The 16,517-nt window shown below is 31.7% G+C and overlaps 2 protein-coding genes across 2 annotated transcripts; both read left to right on the top strand.

Moving 5' to 3' along the window:
- Positions 1 to 4,963: 4,963 nt before the first annotated feature.
- LOTGIDRAFT_141067 (hypothetical protein) lies at positions 4,964 to 5,407 on the top strand (the record flags this gene model as incomplete). The annotated part of the gene is made up of 1 exon (XM_009050793.1): positions 4,964 to 5,407. A coding segment is annotated over one exon (444 nt), but the record flags the coding sequence as incomplete, so codon positions are not given.
- A 2,760-nt stretch (positions 5,408 to 8,167) lies between these two features.
- On the top strand, positions 8,168 to 12,847 carry LOTGIDRAFT_173320 (hypothetical protein; the record flags this gene model as incomplete). The annotated part of the gene is made up of 4 exons (XM_009050792.1): positions 8,168 to 8,185; positions 8,442 to 8,579; positions 9,233 to 9,326; positions 12,765 to 12,847. 4 exons carry the CDS (start codon positions 8,168 to 8,170, stop codon positions 12,845 to 12,847), a joined length of 333 nt encoding a protein of 110 aa, XP_009049040.1.
- Between the last annotated feature and the right edge of the window lie 3,670 nt (positions 12,848 to 16,517).

Genomic DNA, 16,517 nt, shown 5'->3' with positions numbered 1-16,517 from the left:
AATATTGCTGTTTGACTCATTTAATTTCTTCTTCAATGATTTTATGATCTTTTGGAGCTTTTAGGTTGCAATTTGCATAGTTATATATTCAAATTTTTCTCTTCATAATTTGTTATAATGAATGTACATTAAATCCTCATAATTCTCTGCAGATATCATATTCTTTTGGAATAGAAATTGAAAAGATACAGAACTTTACTTATGAAAATAAATCATTTTGTTTAGTTATTTCCTATCTGTAATGAATAATAAATATGTCTTTCAACTTTCAAAGGCCTATTTTTCTGGCTCTACTCCAGTCGACAACTTTCAAAATATCTCTCAGAGGCTGGATGTTTCGGACTAGAATCTTACCTACAACACCATTAAATATGTGGTGCACCTCTGAGCCTATTTGCAAACAAATTTTTTTTTAACTTTTGGTTTATCATTCTGTTCTACCCACAGGATGCAATATGTTGACCAGGAGTGTGGCTATGAATAAGAGTTTGTGTATGTTAAGATTATGATATCTCCATTATTAACCACCAGTAAGAATGACCCAGTATACTATTTAGTTTTGATAACATGATAATATTATACAACCAATCTTGTTAAAACATGTACACTGGGTCACCTCACTTTTCAATGACTGAGATTTATCAACTCATGTCAAGTTGCCTTAAAGGAGCACCTTCACTATCTGTACGACCAATCATTCCTTAGTTTCAGAAACAGGAATTGTTTTAGCTTACATAATCAGTAATAGTGTTCACAGCTCATTGTCAAAATTTTAGCCTTCAAATCCATGTATATCCATAATTATTCACGTTTGAAAGTTAAAAATTCATCTCGAATTTTAGAAAGACTATGCCATATATAAAAAGAACCCACATATATAGGAATAGACAGTGAAATTTCTATTTTGAGTTATATTTGAAGGCATTATGCGGTTTTTGTGTGTTTTAGTACTTCTTAGGCTAATAAAGCACAATAAAAAACCAAATCAATCCGTGAAAATGCTGACTGTTCCCCTTTAAATAAGGGATATAGTCGTTTGAATATTGCTTTCCCAGTCAAGAAAACTCAACTTCCGCTCTCAGTATAACTTGTAAGTGCTAGAAAACAGAAAAAGAATTGGTCAATGCTAAACAAAAATTGATTGGTGCTGGACTGGCTGGGATATACCAATGAATTTTATAGTTATTTCAGTCTCAGAAATATAAATATGATAGAGAATATGATCCAAATATTTGTGAATTTAATACACTTTGTCAGAATAAGTTATGTACACTTATTTATATTTTAAACCTTTTTCAGTATAGGATACATTTATTACTGACTTTACACAAATAGTAAGCATGTTGTTTTACACCTATTAGCATTTCAGACATATTTGTTACACTTATGGTGCACTTATTGGCATTTTGGGCTTATTTATTATACAATATTTTTGACATAAGAGTTTCTACGATAAAAGATATTCAATGGTCCCTTTCTTATCTTCTAGACTACAAAAAACCTGCCTTGAATACAAAATACTTGAAATGAAAGGACCATTATTTAGAGTATGTAGTCATGGGTCAAGTGTATGTTTGGTTTTATTTGTCTGACAAAATGTTAAACAGATTATGTGAAAGACTTGTAATGCTAAGAAAAGGTGATGAACCTTCAGTGGTTACAGGCATCACACAAGTGCATTCTCATATAAGCTCTTTCTTTCTGATCACACAGAGTAAATAGAAACCAGTTGATGGTACTGTTCTTCTGAAGAAAAAAAAAATAACCGAGTATGATCAGAAATTGAAAACAAAACTCCTAATTGCAAGTTGGCAATATATCAGGAGCAGCATATTAAGAAGTATATCAATTATAATCCAGAAGTACAATGTCAGGTGTTCCAGATGAATAAATCAACCCCACAGCTGTTAAACACTAGCTGATAAAGTGTATATATAGGTGGATCCAGGTTGACTCATTTAACGCATTTGATTGGATCCGTCATAGTCAACCAACAATGGCTTGACTATCAGGTATAATGTCTAGAGAGACAGACTTGCAGGAACTTCTCAATTATCTGTGAGCTCAGGTTATCTTATCCAGTGATTGATGAGATTGTTAGCATTTTAATATTTTGTTAAAATTGGTATTTTCATGTGGAAAGCTTCCAGTTCAAGAATACAATGCTATTGGTGCACATACTTTCAATCATTGAGGTAGACTACCCTACGGGGTTTCACTGATAAATAATATTCAGATACACAAAATATCAAAATTAGAATGCAGATTATTGACCCAGAATTGAAGGAAATTTTCTAACAAGAAATAGCAGGAAGAATGGTTCAGACCAAACAAATTAAAACAACAATTAACTTACTGTGATTAGAAGTGAACAATAGTCAATAACTATATCTAAACTATATAATTTCTAATAGTGGTGAGAGACAATTAACAGTCTGTCATTTAGGTAATGGGGCAGAATAAATGAATTAGTTATACACAGGGACTCAAACCCTGGGGAATTCTGATGCATTGACAGCTATTTCTACCTTGCAACATATTGAGATGTTAATTATACATCATAACTAATCTCAACAGTAACTGCATCAATTTGTTATTCATAATTTACTTGATTGGATGGATTGACTGCCTGCGGTCACAGAATGTGCAATATGTTAATTACCATATTAGATTCTCTTCAAATATTAAAAGTCTTTGATTTCATTTTGAAGCGTTTTGTGGTTTCTCATAGAAAAATATTCTGAGTAAAATTTCTGAATATGCAATAAAAGCCACATATTTGTAAAGTTGATCTGTCCATGAAGTGTGCAATGGTGTATTGTCCAATCTGCATCACTGACATCGGGAAACCAGACTGGATATTATCTCAACCTATGATGGGATTGAGCCCGAGACCAACAACCATGAACAGATTTTTAACTTGTGCATTGAAACTATAAAAATATTCTGAAAGTTTTAGTCTCAAACAAACATCCCTACCCATGAGAAACATGGTAATGTTTAGCACAATTGATTCCAGTAAACTCTGATTTTATTGCTCTGGTTTGTCAGAGAACTTAATTGAACCTGATATTAAGGTGAATAGATCAGCTAGTTGATGTTATTGTATTTATTTAACATAATTGCTATAATTATAAATCATTAGTATAACAACAATAATTCATTTATTGACAACAGTTTGACTTGTTTCATAAATACCTTGCCAATTAAAACAGTTTTTCAGCAATGTTTTTATAGGCTTACATGACAATATGGATGTTTATTGGTCCATGGACAATCATCAAGCCACAGTTTTCTGGATAGTGATAAAAGTTTCTGTTTGAAAAAAAAAAATGCTGATAGACTTAAATATCTTTGAAAAAAGATAAAACCAAATGGACTAGATAACACAAGGAATACTCCTCCTTTACTTAATAAGGTGCGGTGTAGTATAGCATGAATTCTGGACAATTATAATTTAAGTCATTCTATTCAGGCTATATTCTCCAACATTAAAAAGATAGCAGGGTAACTCAAGAGAAAATCACCAAATAGTAAGGATTTGTAGGGAAAATGGGGTTAATGCAGTCGACCAAGGTTCCTGAAAGGGGCAATACTAATAGTAAGTAAATGGTTGAAAACCCCTGTTGTAGAACAATGAAAGACCAGGTTAACATACCCTGTATTACCAAATCAATTTTATACAATGTTTCAACACCTAGTATTATCATCAGCATATATAACTCTGTTAAAACAAGATTGTCGTCTGATAATTTTGAATTTGAAATTGTTTATTGTATATTTCCAGTTAATTGATGATATTTTAACCATGTTATAGCAGGTCTGGTTTCTATCAGTAGATACAGATTGCTCTTCTCTTCTATGACAGTCCATTATCACCATGTTTGTTATGCTTATAACTTAATAACAATCAAATATCAAATTTAAAATTCAGAATTAAAAAATTAAATATAGGTTCAATAATAAACTCTTAATATAGGGCCAAGCAAATGAAATTAATTGGATTTCAGACACTCAATAGGTTGTTCCCTGTCAGCCTTTCTTTGTTGACTGCATCAGGAGGAGAAAAAAGTGTTGCCTAACAAAAGATGCCTGAAAACCATTAAGTTTTATTTGTTTGGCATTGAGATGACATACATTAGTTTAATCATTGCATAATGGAATGTCTTACACGTGATTTGATGAACAAGATCTGGCTCATTCTGTACAATAGGATTGAAACGCATTTAATGGTTATACAAAGACAGCATATCTGGTAGTGGCAGTTTATCTTTGCTAGATCCATATGTATTTTGTTAATAAATCTGCCAAGCTGAATTTTTTAATGGTTAAAAATACAAGTCCAAAAGTTGGTATGCCTCTTGATATTGCACTGGTATACTTTGTAAAACAACTACTGGTCCTTTGTGAAATCAACAAGAAACTCTTGCTCACAGATTTCTAATTGTATTGCTTTATTTGAAGTTATGAATTCATTTTATCGACTAATAAGAATCTACATCTAATTGAAGTTTTATCTTTCTGAAATAATTTAATTCCGATAGCCTAGGATCTTAATTCAAACCATTTGGAAACATCTTTGAAGAGTGTAATCTTGTTAACAAAATAATAGAGAAATATAATCCATTTCTATTCCCTTGTTAGCATACTGTTTCAAATACAACATATTTTACTAAAATATTAGTTTTCCAAATTTCCATTGCAGACCAATTAATTTATTAGAAATGAAGGCAAGTGACATTTGATGTTATTACCTAATATAGTGATCTACTGGAGTGGGATTAATAATTGATAAATAAATCAACATCCCCACTGTGGTAATTTCATCACAATTTTTATAATCATTCTGATCATTTTTCATCTGTCTGCAGTTGGAAAATATAAACTCTGCTAATCTGAACTCATTGATCTTTTCTTTTTACATGACTGTCAAGTTCCATGAACTGACGTTAGGCTGTAAAGTTCTATGAGGTGGTATTTGGCAAGAAAGTTCAAAAGTTCTATGAGCTGGTATTTGGCAAGAAAGTTCAAAAGTTCTATGAGGTGGCATTTGGCCAGACAGTTCAAAAGTTCTATGAGGTGGCATTTGGCAAGAAAGTTCAAAAGTTCTATGAGGTGGCATTTGGCAAGAAAGTTCAAAAGTTCTATGAGGTGGTATTTGACCAGAAAGTTCAAAAGTTCTATGAGCTGGCATTTGACCAGAAAGTTCAAAAGTTCTATGAGCTGGCATTTGACCAGAAAGTTCAAAAGTTCTATGAGCTGGCATTTGACCAGAAAGTTCAAAAGTTCTATGAGGTGGCATTTGGCAAGAAAGTTCAAAAGTTCTATGAGCTGGCATTTGGAAAGAAAAATCAAAAGTTCTTTGAAGTGGCATTGGCCAACTGTTGGCCACCCTAATGAAATGTGAAATGATCTGCATGGAATAAGTATACAGGTACACAAATTTGAGTACTACTGTGCATAGGTTAGCGGCATTTGCCCTCTGGCTACAAACAGAAAGAAATTGATTACAACAATTATGTAATAATTTAAGAACATAGTTTCCCTGTTGTTATTGTCAACGATACATATTTACACTCCTTCTCTTTCCTTTTTTACTTATTGTTTAAGACATAGTTAGGTGTTTCAATCATAACATAAACTAATGTAGCCTACATAGATATATTGAGTCCAATAAAACAAACACTCCTGTCATTCAGAAAGTAGTGTAAATTCTTGTTATTATATTTTGATAATACACCAGGATATGGTACCCCACACAGAACAAAGTATGAATCTAAGCTGATTATGTTGACCACATTCATAATTTGTTTTATTTGGTCTTCAAACGGTTGTTGAAATTAAAGATCTGGAAAGATCAACGTCAAGTGAAATCATGAGGTTGCAAAAGGTAATGAAGGAGATGGTATACCTTCGTAAAAACTCCCAAGATGAGGCTTGTTTAGATTCTCTGCTGTCATACTTTGACAACACATATTATGGTATTTAAGGTCATTACAAATAACAAAATACTATTAATGATCCCCTTTAAAAAGAAGCAGTATTAATTTCATAAGATTTTTGGTGAGCAATTGTTTTATTTTCATTTCTTTGGTGAGCAATACTGTCTGATATTTGGTGAGCAATACTGTCTGGTGAACAATTGTCTGGTGAGCAATACTGTCGGGTGAGCAATACTGTCGGGTGAGCAATTGTTTGGTGAGTAATAATGTATGGTGAGCAATTGTCTGGTGAGCAATACTGTCGGGTGAACAATTGTCTGGTGAGCAATACTGTCTGGCGAGCAATACTGTTGGGTGAGTAATTGTCTGGTGAGCAATACTGTCTGGTGAGCAATACTGTTGGGTGAGTAATTGTCTGGTGAGCAATACTGTCTGGTGAGCAATACTGTCTGGTGAGCAATACTGTTGGGTGAGTAATTGTCTCAAGAGTAACTGTTGGTATCCCAACTTCACCAGCCTTCTTGCACCAGTGACCATTTAAGACTTCATACAAGTTAATATTTCCAGATAGTGTTTGTTCAAGTGATTCAGATATGTGAATTCTCAGCAGCATTATTCTGAATGTTGTTTTCAAATAAACCATGCCAACAAACCAGAAACAAAGTTAACACATACTTACGTTATTACATAGCATTATTACATAACATTATTACATAGCATTATTACATAGCATTATTACATAGCCAGTGTTTATGTTAAATGTTATGTGTTAAATGCAGTTTTTAGTTTATAAACAAGCCATTAACCTTATGAATGAAATTAATTTCATTTGATGAAATCATCAAATGTTTAGGAACTGTTATTTCTTCAATACATCATTTAAACTTTTTAATTACAAACTCTTTGAAGTCCTAATAACAACAAGAACTTGACTCTATTAACCAGTGCAGCTTTGTCTGATGCAAATTTCTTAATTTTCACCTGGTATTTTTAGAATTGAGGATACCTTTTTTCAAATAAGTTTCTGCTAAAGTGTCTTTCAGGAAATTCACAGCAAGCATTCAAAGCAAGCAAGCAAGCAGTAAGCAGACATTATTTTGTACACAGTAATATATATGTAATTCTTGAAGTTTGCAGTGTATGGGTGTATTAACTCATGTAATGTATTTACTAGTAAAATGTTTATGTATAGAAGAAAATGTGTAATACACTCCCTACATTACAATGTACTTTCTACCTGTCATAGAGTCGTCCCCGGTTGTTGATTGTTGACTTTAACAGTAAGTTGATAAGACTGTCAATTACCTAACAACCTGTAAAAAGGTCAACCCAGCCAGAAAAAAGGGGTCAGACAGTTCTTTGTCATGTAAATTGAAGATGTTGTCTGTATGTGTAGCTAGAAAAAATAACAATTTGATACATTTTTTAAACTTAAAGATGCAGTTGTATGTAAATTAGCTAGCTTGTTTTGTCAAGTTTGGTAATTTTATACCTAATTTTATACCTAATTTTATACCTAACTTAAATTGCCTGCTCTTTGAGAATCTTTTTATTTTTGCAATAGTAATCATTACATGCTTATTTTTAGTGAAATTGCAAGAATCACAGAAGTCTGACTTAAAACTGGGAACTCCAAAAGCTGACAGTATTACAACTGTAAACCATTCACTAGAATAAAACCCAGAGTTAGGTGACAAAGAGTTTGGAAATGAGCCAATCATTTGTAGTCTGTAAAAAAATAACAGCTTAGTTTGCAGAAAAAATTGACAATTTCAACTGGATGAATTCTTCAAAGTTTCTGTTTGAGAAAAGATATCAAGTTTGATTATTTAAATCTTGTATAAATTGTGTTGTGTCAGTCATATGGACCTGAGAAGTGTTTCAATTACAGTTAAAGATTACCCTTGTTTAAAGATAGTTTTATTTCAATTAAAACTCAAAATTCTCCCACGATTTTAATCTTCTATATCACATATCTTTTATTTCAACCTGAATGAATTTTAAATGAAAATTTCATAGCGAATATTTTTACTAGACAATACACTTCTATGACAGAAATAGAGCACAAAATTTACAAGAAAAAAATGAACAAAAATAAAGGAAATAAAATCAGAATGCCTCCTCTTGTAAAAATATTTACGAAGAATATAGGACATTGGCATTAGCCCCCTCTTTTGCAAAGGGGGTAGATTCTTTTTGAAACAAATGCTCCTTCATGAAAAGGAATGTGTGGTCCCAGTGGGGTAAAGGGAAGGGGGGCATTTGCTCCCTAGAAATATGGTTTGTGTCTCCACTTCATTTCTAACCAATTTTCTCTGAAAATACTCCAAAATTTCTTGTGAAAGAACCCTTTGGTGCTTCCATAGAGCTGCCACATTTTGAATCTCAACAGGTGTTCCCTCAGTCTGCCCCCTATTTGTACCCCAAGTTACTTGTGCTGCCACTAAAATTTACATTTTCATATAAGACTCTAATTTTTATTTTATTTGTGTATTTCAGATTCCAGTATTATTCCACCATAACCAACATTCTAACAATATAGTAATACAAACTAAATCATTGTATCACCAAGCATTAGACCTAGTCAAATATGAGGTTGTTTCCCTTGGATCACATAACTACATACAGATTCATATTGTAAGTTTATCATTATTCTGATCTGTAGATTCTGTAGAATATGATCACCCTATAATCAAATGAATTTAATGGTTACTTGTTTATTTTCTGAAACAAGGGAATCTCTTGTAATTTTTAACATTAACAGTGAAGATATAAATTTTTCATGCTATCCCATCTAAAACAATTTATAAGTTTTTTTTTTTAACGTTCAATTCATTTTGTCTTGCAATGCTTAGCCACCACTTGCCACTAGCTTGTACAAAGTTGGAACCATACCTATGTATGGACAGCCCCATCGCCAGGAATCAATTGATTCTGGGGCTCAGATTTTGTACTCAGAAACTCAATTCTGACAATTTTGAGGTACCAAAAACGTATCAAAATATATATCTTTTTGATTTTGTACGAAGACACTGTAGATGAATCAATCTCTGCTGAAATTAAGGTTTTGCTGGGGCTTAATTCTCACTTGCCTGGGCCCAGCCCCCACGGACCCCACCCTAACAACAGGGCTGTATTAAAAGCCAAAGACAGTACCAAAATCACAATTTCCATGTACAATGTAGGACGAATACATATCAAAAAATCAAAAATATTAATGTGTAAATTATCATATATTCATTATGGACGTCATCTTCTTCACTTGATTCACTAATTTTTATCAATTTTAGGGAGAAGCTACCAAGACTACTTCATCAACTTCAAAAATATTCCTATTCATTGTTTTAAGTATGTTACTGTTAGTTTTCTTTGTCGTGTTGAAAGGTAGGTCAGAATTCTTTTGTATCATGCAACCTAATACAGTACATTCAAATACAAAATACAGAGATAAGTGAAACAAATAGAACCTATCAGAACAAGTTAACACTGTTAACATCATCACATAATATATTTCACAATGTCAATCTATTATGAACTTTGTATCTAGTGATGGCAATAGCCACCTTTCTTGTATCATAGACATTTGTAATGAATTGATTTTATTGGATTGTACACTAGTGAATACAGCCAATCAGAGGCCTTGATAGAAATATCTGCCGGCACAAAGCCATAATGTATTCCATATACATTACAAAGTCCGTAATAGCTTGATTGATACACCTATTAATAAGGCTTAGTTTCTTTTCCATCAAATAAAACTTTCTCCAAAGACTTTATTCATCCCAAGATGTGTTTTATTTTCTCAAGTCACTCCTTGAACTATGTAATAGAATTTGCTTGTTCAAATTGTAGATAACTTACCACTTATGGTACCATTTAGTTGAATCTTGATATAGAATATCAGGGAAGTCAGCCTGAAATTATAAGAATATATTCTTAACAGAAACATGAAATATACTCATAGATCAATACCAATCATAGATCAATACCAATCATAGATCAATACCAATCATAGATCAATACCAATCATATTTCAATACCAATTATAGATCAATACCAATCATATATCAATACCAATCATAGATCAATACCAATCATAGATCAATACCAATCATATGTCAATACCAATTATAGATCAATACCAATTATAGATCAATACCAATCATATACCAATACCAATCATATATCAATACCAATCATAGATCAATACTAATCATAGATCAATACCAATTATAGATCAATACCAATCATAGATCAATACCAATCATATATCAATACCAATCATATATCAATACCAATCATAGATCAATACCAATCGTAGATCAATACCAATCATAGATCAATACCAATCATAGATCAATACCAATCATAGATCACATTATGGTTCGTAAAATTCCAAGTACATTAAAAATAAAATTTAACTTTCTTTCAATATTTGAATACCATATCTATAGCCTGGAATATTAAACCATATTTCAGCTGATGATGGTTTTGATTTTTTAAATTTCTTTTCAGCAATGATGCATCAGTTATCTGTTTTCTTTACCCAGAATTGTTTTTTTCTCTAAGATAATTAGAAGTTACATCAGACTTTTGTTTGGAGTAGGTCAACACAAAAGATTTTCATGATTCAAGCAATCTATGGCCTGATGACGGTTTTTATATTTGAATCATCTTCAACAATGACCTGATGCAGCACCTATTTGGGTTTAACATATTTGTCTTTTTTAAATGAATTGAAAGTTACATATCACTTTTTTGTTTGGAGTAGCTCTTGAAATCTTCAGAAAAGGTCTTTTGATTCCAGTGGTCTTGAATTGAATAGAAAAGTTTTAAGATTTTTTTTTTAAAGATTTTTGTTGCGTCTCATCAATTTCTGGAACTTTGTATAAAACTTTCAAATATTAATCATAAAATTATTTATCAGACTGTATGCATTGTGTTATTTCGTGCTTGAGAGGATACAACATAAAATCTACATGAAGAAGAAAGAAAGCTTATTGAATAATGGCGCCAATCCGCCTCTCAACTTGAACTCTTCAAGTTTGATCAAAGTTTATTTTGTAAAGCGTGTATTGCTTGCATAATAAATAGAAAGTTATCAGTAAGGGAATTATTGTCAGCCATATAACATGTTCTTCAATACCTAAACTATAAACATGTCCAAGATCTGTCTAGTGAAATAAAAGACCTAATTTGATGACTTTCCCTAAAATATAATTTTTTTATATTCTTTGTGAAGGTTATGGCTTTGTCGTTATTGAATTTTGAAGAAACTGATTTGTAAACCCAGCAACTTTTTGATTGAAATCTATATTAAGTAACATTCAGATGGAAAATAAGAAGGAGATTTTGGGGCAGTGTATGTTTCACCGCACACCTGGCACAGCCATGGCACCCAAATAGTGGGAAGGTGGAGTTGTATTTTTGATTCAAGATGAGGGTAAATACAGGAGGCTATAATATTGCTATTTGAGTACAGTTTTTTTAAAAGTGAAAAAGCTTTGGCACCCCTTCTGGATCTGCTGCTCATAGGTGAGATTTTGTAAATTAATCAAGAGTAATATTTTAAGGACAGTTTTAGGAAGATGATTTTTTAACATCAAAGCCTCTTTGTTGTCAGTTTGACATTTTGTAAGTACAATAATTGAGTAATCAATATTGTTACTCTTAGTTTTAACCTTCCCAAAATGGAGGTAATTTTCTCCTCCACCTCCCTTCCATTATCATCATCAAGCTTTTATTGTAACCTTTCAAGAGAAACGCTATATTGCCTCTCTAAGCACGTCATTAGTGTTCTAAAATTACATCTATGTGCCAACTCGAGCAAATATTATGGCTTTATAATAAAACTCTGGTATAAAAAGCTGGTTAAATCCACAAGTTAATTGATTGAATGGACAAAAGAGTTTTGTGAAGTTAGATCTCACCAATCCTTCTTCTTAACTCAATCACTATCGATTTCACTAACATACCACCACCAATTGAGCAGTGGGAGAATTTAACGTAAGCACTTGATTCATGTCGCTTGAGGAATCAAATTTATTTGCATGATTACATTTCTTGATTTGGTAGAGATTTTTTTTCTACTAGTTGGTATCTTTCTCTGAGATTGGCAGATTTAGAAAGGTTCCAGGAAGTTAATTGGAATTGAAGAAAATGTTTAGTTTTTGATTGACTCTTTTCTGATTATTTTGTCAGTTACCAGTTTATAAAGTTATAGAAAACAATATTTTTTATGTCATGAATCCGTTTAGCTTTTAGTTCTATAGATTGATGGGTGTCATTATGACAATCATTTGAGCTTGTTTTCATTATATAAACTTTCACATTGAACAAGTTTACTGACATGTCAAATAATGTTTCTGCCAATTTCAACCATTTCATTTTAACAAACCTAGTTTATTATTGATAGTATATGTCCTCACAGTAAGCATGCACTCATCATTAGCAACACCAAGGCTTGCTATCCAGTACATGAAAACTACAGTATAATCAACTACAAAGGGTTTGAGGCTTAACAGGTTTGATGTAAATTGTACTTTGTGAAATGCATCACTCAATAACTTTAAGTATGGCCAACTGATAAAATCATCATAATCTACAGATTTCATGTTTTCATCATATAATTTTACCAATATATCTGCTTATTTTGGTATTGGTCCAAGTTGGGATTTGATTTAGGATCAAAAGATGTAAACTAAGATTGTCTGCTCTGTGTTTTATGATGTAAAATAACCCAGTAATATTCTATAAAGAAAAAGAACAATGTTTGATTCTGTTTGAACATGGGCTAATTATCACAAAACCACTTTTTTTCAGAAATTAAAGGTTCATTATTTAATTTCAAGGGATGTTTTGAAACAAAGAAAAAACAGAGACATGGTTATCTATGTGATAATTAGTTTTTGATCATTTGTGTTTATTTTCGATAACGTTTAGTCAATTTGGGTGGTATTTAATAAATTGATAAAAACATAAAAGTGTGTGATATTCACAGTTTTTTAACCACCAAAATTTTTATCTTAGATTCTAGGCTTGCCATCAATCTTATTAAATTACAGATCTAGATGCTTTTTTCTTGTATTTTCTGCAGGTTACTACGCATGGCATTGTTGATCTTCCAATATTCTTAATCTATTCAATTTGAGATTTGAGAAAAGTGTTAAATTTTGAAAAATATGTTGGTAAACAGAAATTTGTTTATAAATTTTATGCCAAAATGAATAGTATTATCTTTATCAAAATTATAATACAGCTTTAGAATGATTTGATATTCATTCAAAATGCCAACATAAATATAAAATTCGATCATTTTGTTTATTCAGGGGACAATTTTGAGCCAAAATTTGAGAGAAGTTTTCTGCTGATGATTAAATTCATATAGAAATAATCAGTGAAATTCAAGGTAAGAAGTCTGTAGGTTCCTTGCTGAAAATATAAAAAAACCTCAACAATTTATCTCAATTCTTTTGGTTCAAGTAAAAGGTGATTCATGTCTTTAAAACATTTCTGTCACAAAACATCGTGTAGCTTCACCATTAACTTTTTCTCAGGAAGTTTAATTGTATCATCCATTATTTTGAAAAAATGAAAAAAAGAGTGATGGAATGAAGATGATTAATTTCACGCTTTAGAAGATATTTTGTGAACATTAGTTAATCTTAATAAAGTGTCACACCACCCTCAATATAATTCTTTCAGACATTATCCAACCACACACAAGATGGATTATTGAAATAAAAAGCTCGTCAATCTACATTATGCCAGACTAGATTGTACTTGTCAGTGTAATAACATTCTTCAATCCTTGCTAAAAGCTTTCAAACAAAAAACAGTCAATATTTACGCTGTGTTGAAAGAATATCTTTGTTAAGATGGATTAAAGATTTTCATCAAATCTCAAGATATTTCTTTTCATCATTCTAGCTCAGATTTAGATTTGATCAAATGAAATTACAAATATTCTATTTTCTGCCATAACATAGCTTGCAGGCTATTATGTTTTGAAAGTGCCATGAATTGATATTTGTATATGCTATGATATAATATTTGAAAATACTGATGGGTTTATATTAACTGTGAATTATCGTTTGAAATGGTAAAACAGAATTACTTGCATTGGATTACTGGCTTTAGAGTTAGTTTTAGTATAGTTGGTTCAAGATTTATTTATTGCATTTAGGAAGGAGCAAGCAGCCACCATACACCCATCACCTCTCTTGTATTAAATGTTTAAACAAAAGGATGTTTTTTTTTAAATCAGAGTTCTATTCAACAGTTCCAAATATTTAAAGTATTCATTAATTATTTAACCTTATCCATATTAGCGGTTGTTCTAGTTAGACAAATGCTCGATAACAAGAAGGTCCAGAGTTCCATGCTGGCATAGGTCGGGATAATACCTTTGAATTTTTCAACCCAGTGTCCCTCTGTCAGTGATGCAGGTTGGAGAGACTGACATGATCTGATGGCAATGAACTGAGGCCCAGTGTGCTACAGGATGTGCACATGAAAGATCCATCGACAGTTGCAAATTAAAAAAGAGTGAGCGAATGCAGCTGTCCTGGCAAAATTTCTCTCATTGCACTCTGCATGGCATTGCCCACATCATTACTTGACAAACATGTATACTGTGAAGCGGTCATATCCATATCTTGTAATTCAGGGTATATGACAATTTATTTTATTTAAGCTCCATTATAAAAGGTTAATACATCCCAATGTTTTTATTCATTGAAAGAATGTAAGATCATGTCTAATATATTAATATGAGCCATAATACCATGATATTTAAATGATATTAAATAATAATAATCATCTTAAGTAAGCAATAATTGATATATAAGTATAAGTAATAGTGTATATATGTAAGAAGTAATAATATCTAAGTTATTGTAAGATCAGACTGTATTGTTGACGGAACATGTCTATATAATAATATCAGTATTCACAGAGTCATGTCAATAGAGGATCTTCTAGATTTGACCACCTTCAATATTGTCTACTATTCTATAAACTTGATACTTTCTGTACTTAATGATTAAACAACTTGGTTTGTCTGAAGATTGAAAGCTGTCTCAAGGATGACCAGACTGATTTCTATCATAACAGACTACTTATTCCTTGAACAACTTTGGAAACAAATGCATCAAGACATCTTGACTTCTACAAGAATTGGAAGGTTTTTGTTTATCAGGGACATTAATATCTTCTATTTGCATTTCATATCTGAAATTCTTGAAAGTTTCTAAGATTTAAGTAGCATTTAGGATAGAAATGTGAACTTCAGCTAGATATCCTTATTCTAATCCCTTAAATTCATTGTCATGCAGATCCCACAAATCATTTTGAACATTTTAGTACTTCAGAATCTCTGGAATAACAAGCACTGTCATATTACTCAATTTTGTCATATGAAAGTATCCAAGTCTTTAAAAATCATCCACAAATGGAAGATGTTAGAGCTGAGTGGTATTTGCAAGAATCTTAGGAACGGGGCCAAGTAGGGACCACAGGCTTGTCGTGGGCAGTGCAACCCCTGTTAAAACACCACTGGGACTAACGTGTGATGAAAAAAGGGTGGTACTGCTTGACAGGAAGTATACAATTAAAGGATATAAAAGGCTGATACCAGAGCCAACCTGAATTGTTATGATCATGTCTCACAACAGAGCATCTTATAATTTAATGTTAAAGAAGTAATTAAAATAGCTAGGGTTTGATAGAGAACAATATAGATCTAGTAACCTATACAGGTGCAGCACATCTCATCAATTTACATCCATGTTCAAACAACTTCATCAACTAAAGGTGTGAAAGTTCAAAAGGTGTTCTGATTTAAACAATGAGCATGTTCTAACAATAGGCATTAGTTTATCTTTGAAGTTTGATACAGTTGTTACTTTTAGATGAAGATTGATACATCCAGTATGGTATTTAGGACAACATGTCTCTTGACAAACCATACCCTTAGATGATGTTTGGAAGATTAAGTATACCTTTAAATTCAACATGCCTTTCTAGGAACAAGATAAACTGTTAATTTATTGTCATTATTCAATAAGCTGTAAATTATATAAAGTACAAAAGTTTTTCTAAACATGTGGTATTTCACTGCATGGTCTTGAGATTGATGTTTAAAGCATTTGGTATATATTTGAATACAGCATAACTCCTTTGCAGGCAAAACAAATTCTGGTATTTCCTCAACTACTTAACATTTGAAGTATCTAGTATACCTCTGCATATGGTATGAAAATGAAACGCCTTAATTTAAATTTGACAAAATATGCCTCTAATATACATACATATTGTACATATTGCCCTGTTCATGTTAGTTTAACCTTCAACAATTTTACAAAATATACAGTTTAATCAAGTACAGATATTTGAGAAATATCAATGTTCAATGAAGAATTATAAAAATATACTGATTATGTTTGTATATGGAGTTATTAACGAGGACGAACTACTAATTGTTATAGATTAATAAAATAAATAATTAACCATCAATATGTGTGGGTACTAATTGTTCTTCATGTGTCAGAAATAATAGATTACCTCCCTTCTTTA

The sequence above is a fragment of the Lottia gigantea genome, assembly GCF_000327385.1.
Source record: "Lottia gigantea unplaced genomic scaffold LOTGIsca_155, whole genome shotgun sequence".
In the NCBI taxonomy this organism is placed as follows: Eukaryota; Metazoa; Mollusca; class Gastropoda; family Lottiidae; genus Lottia; species Lottia gigantea.
Note: the sequence above shows the minus strand (reverse complement) of the source record. Positions and strands in the feature narration are given on the sequence as shown.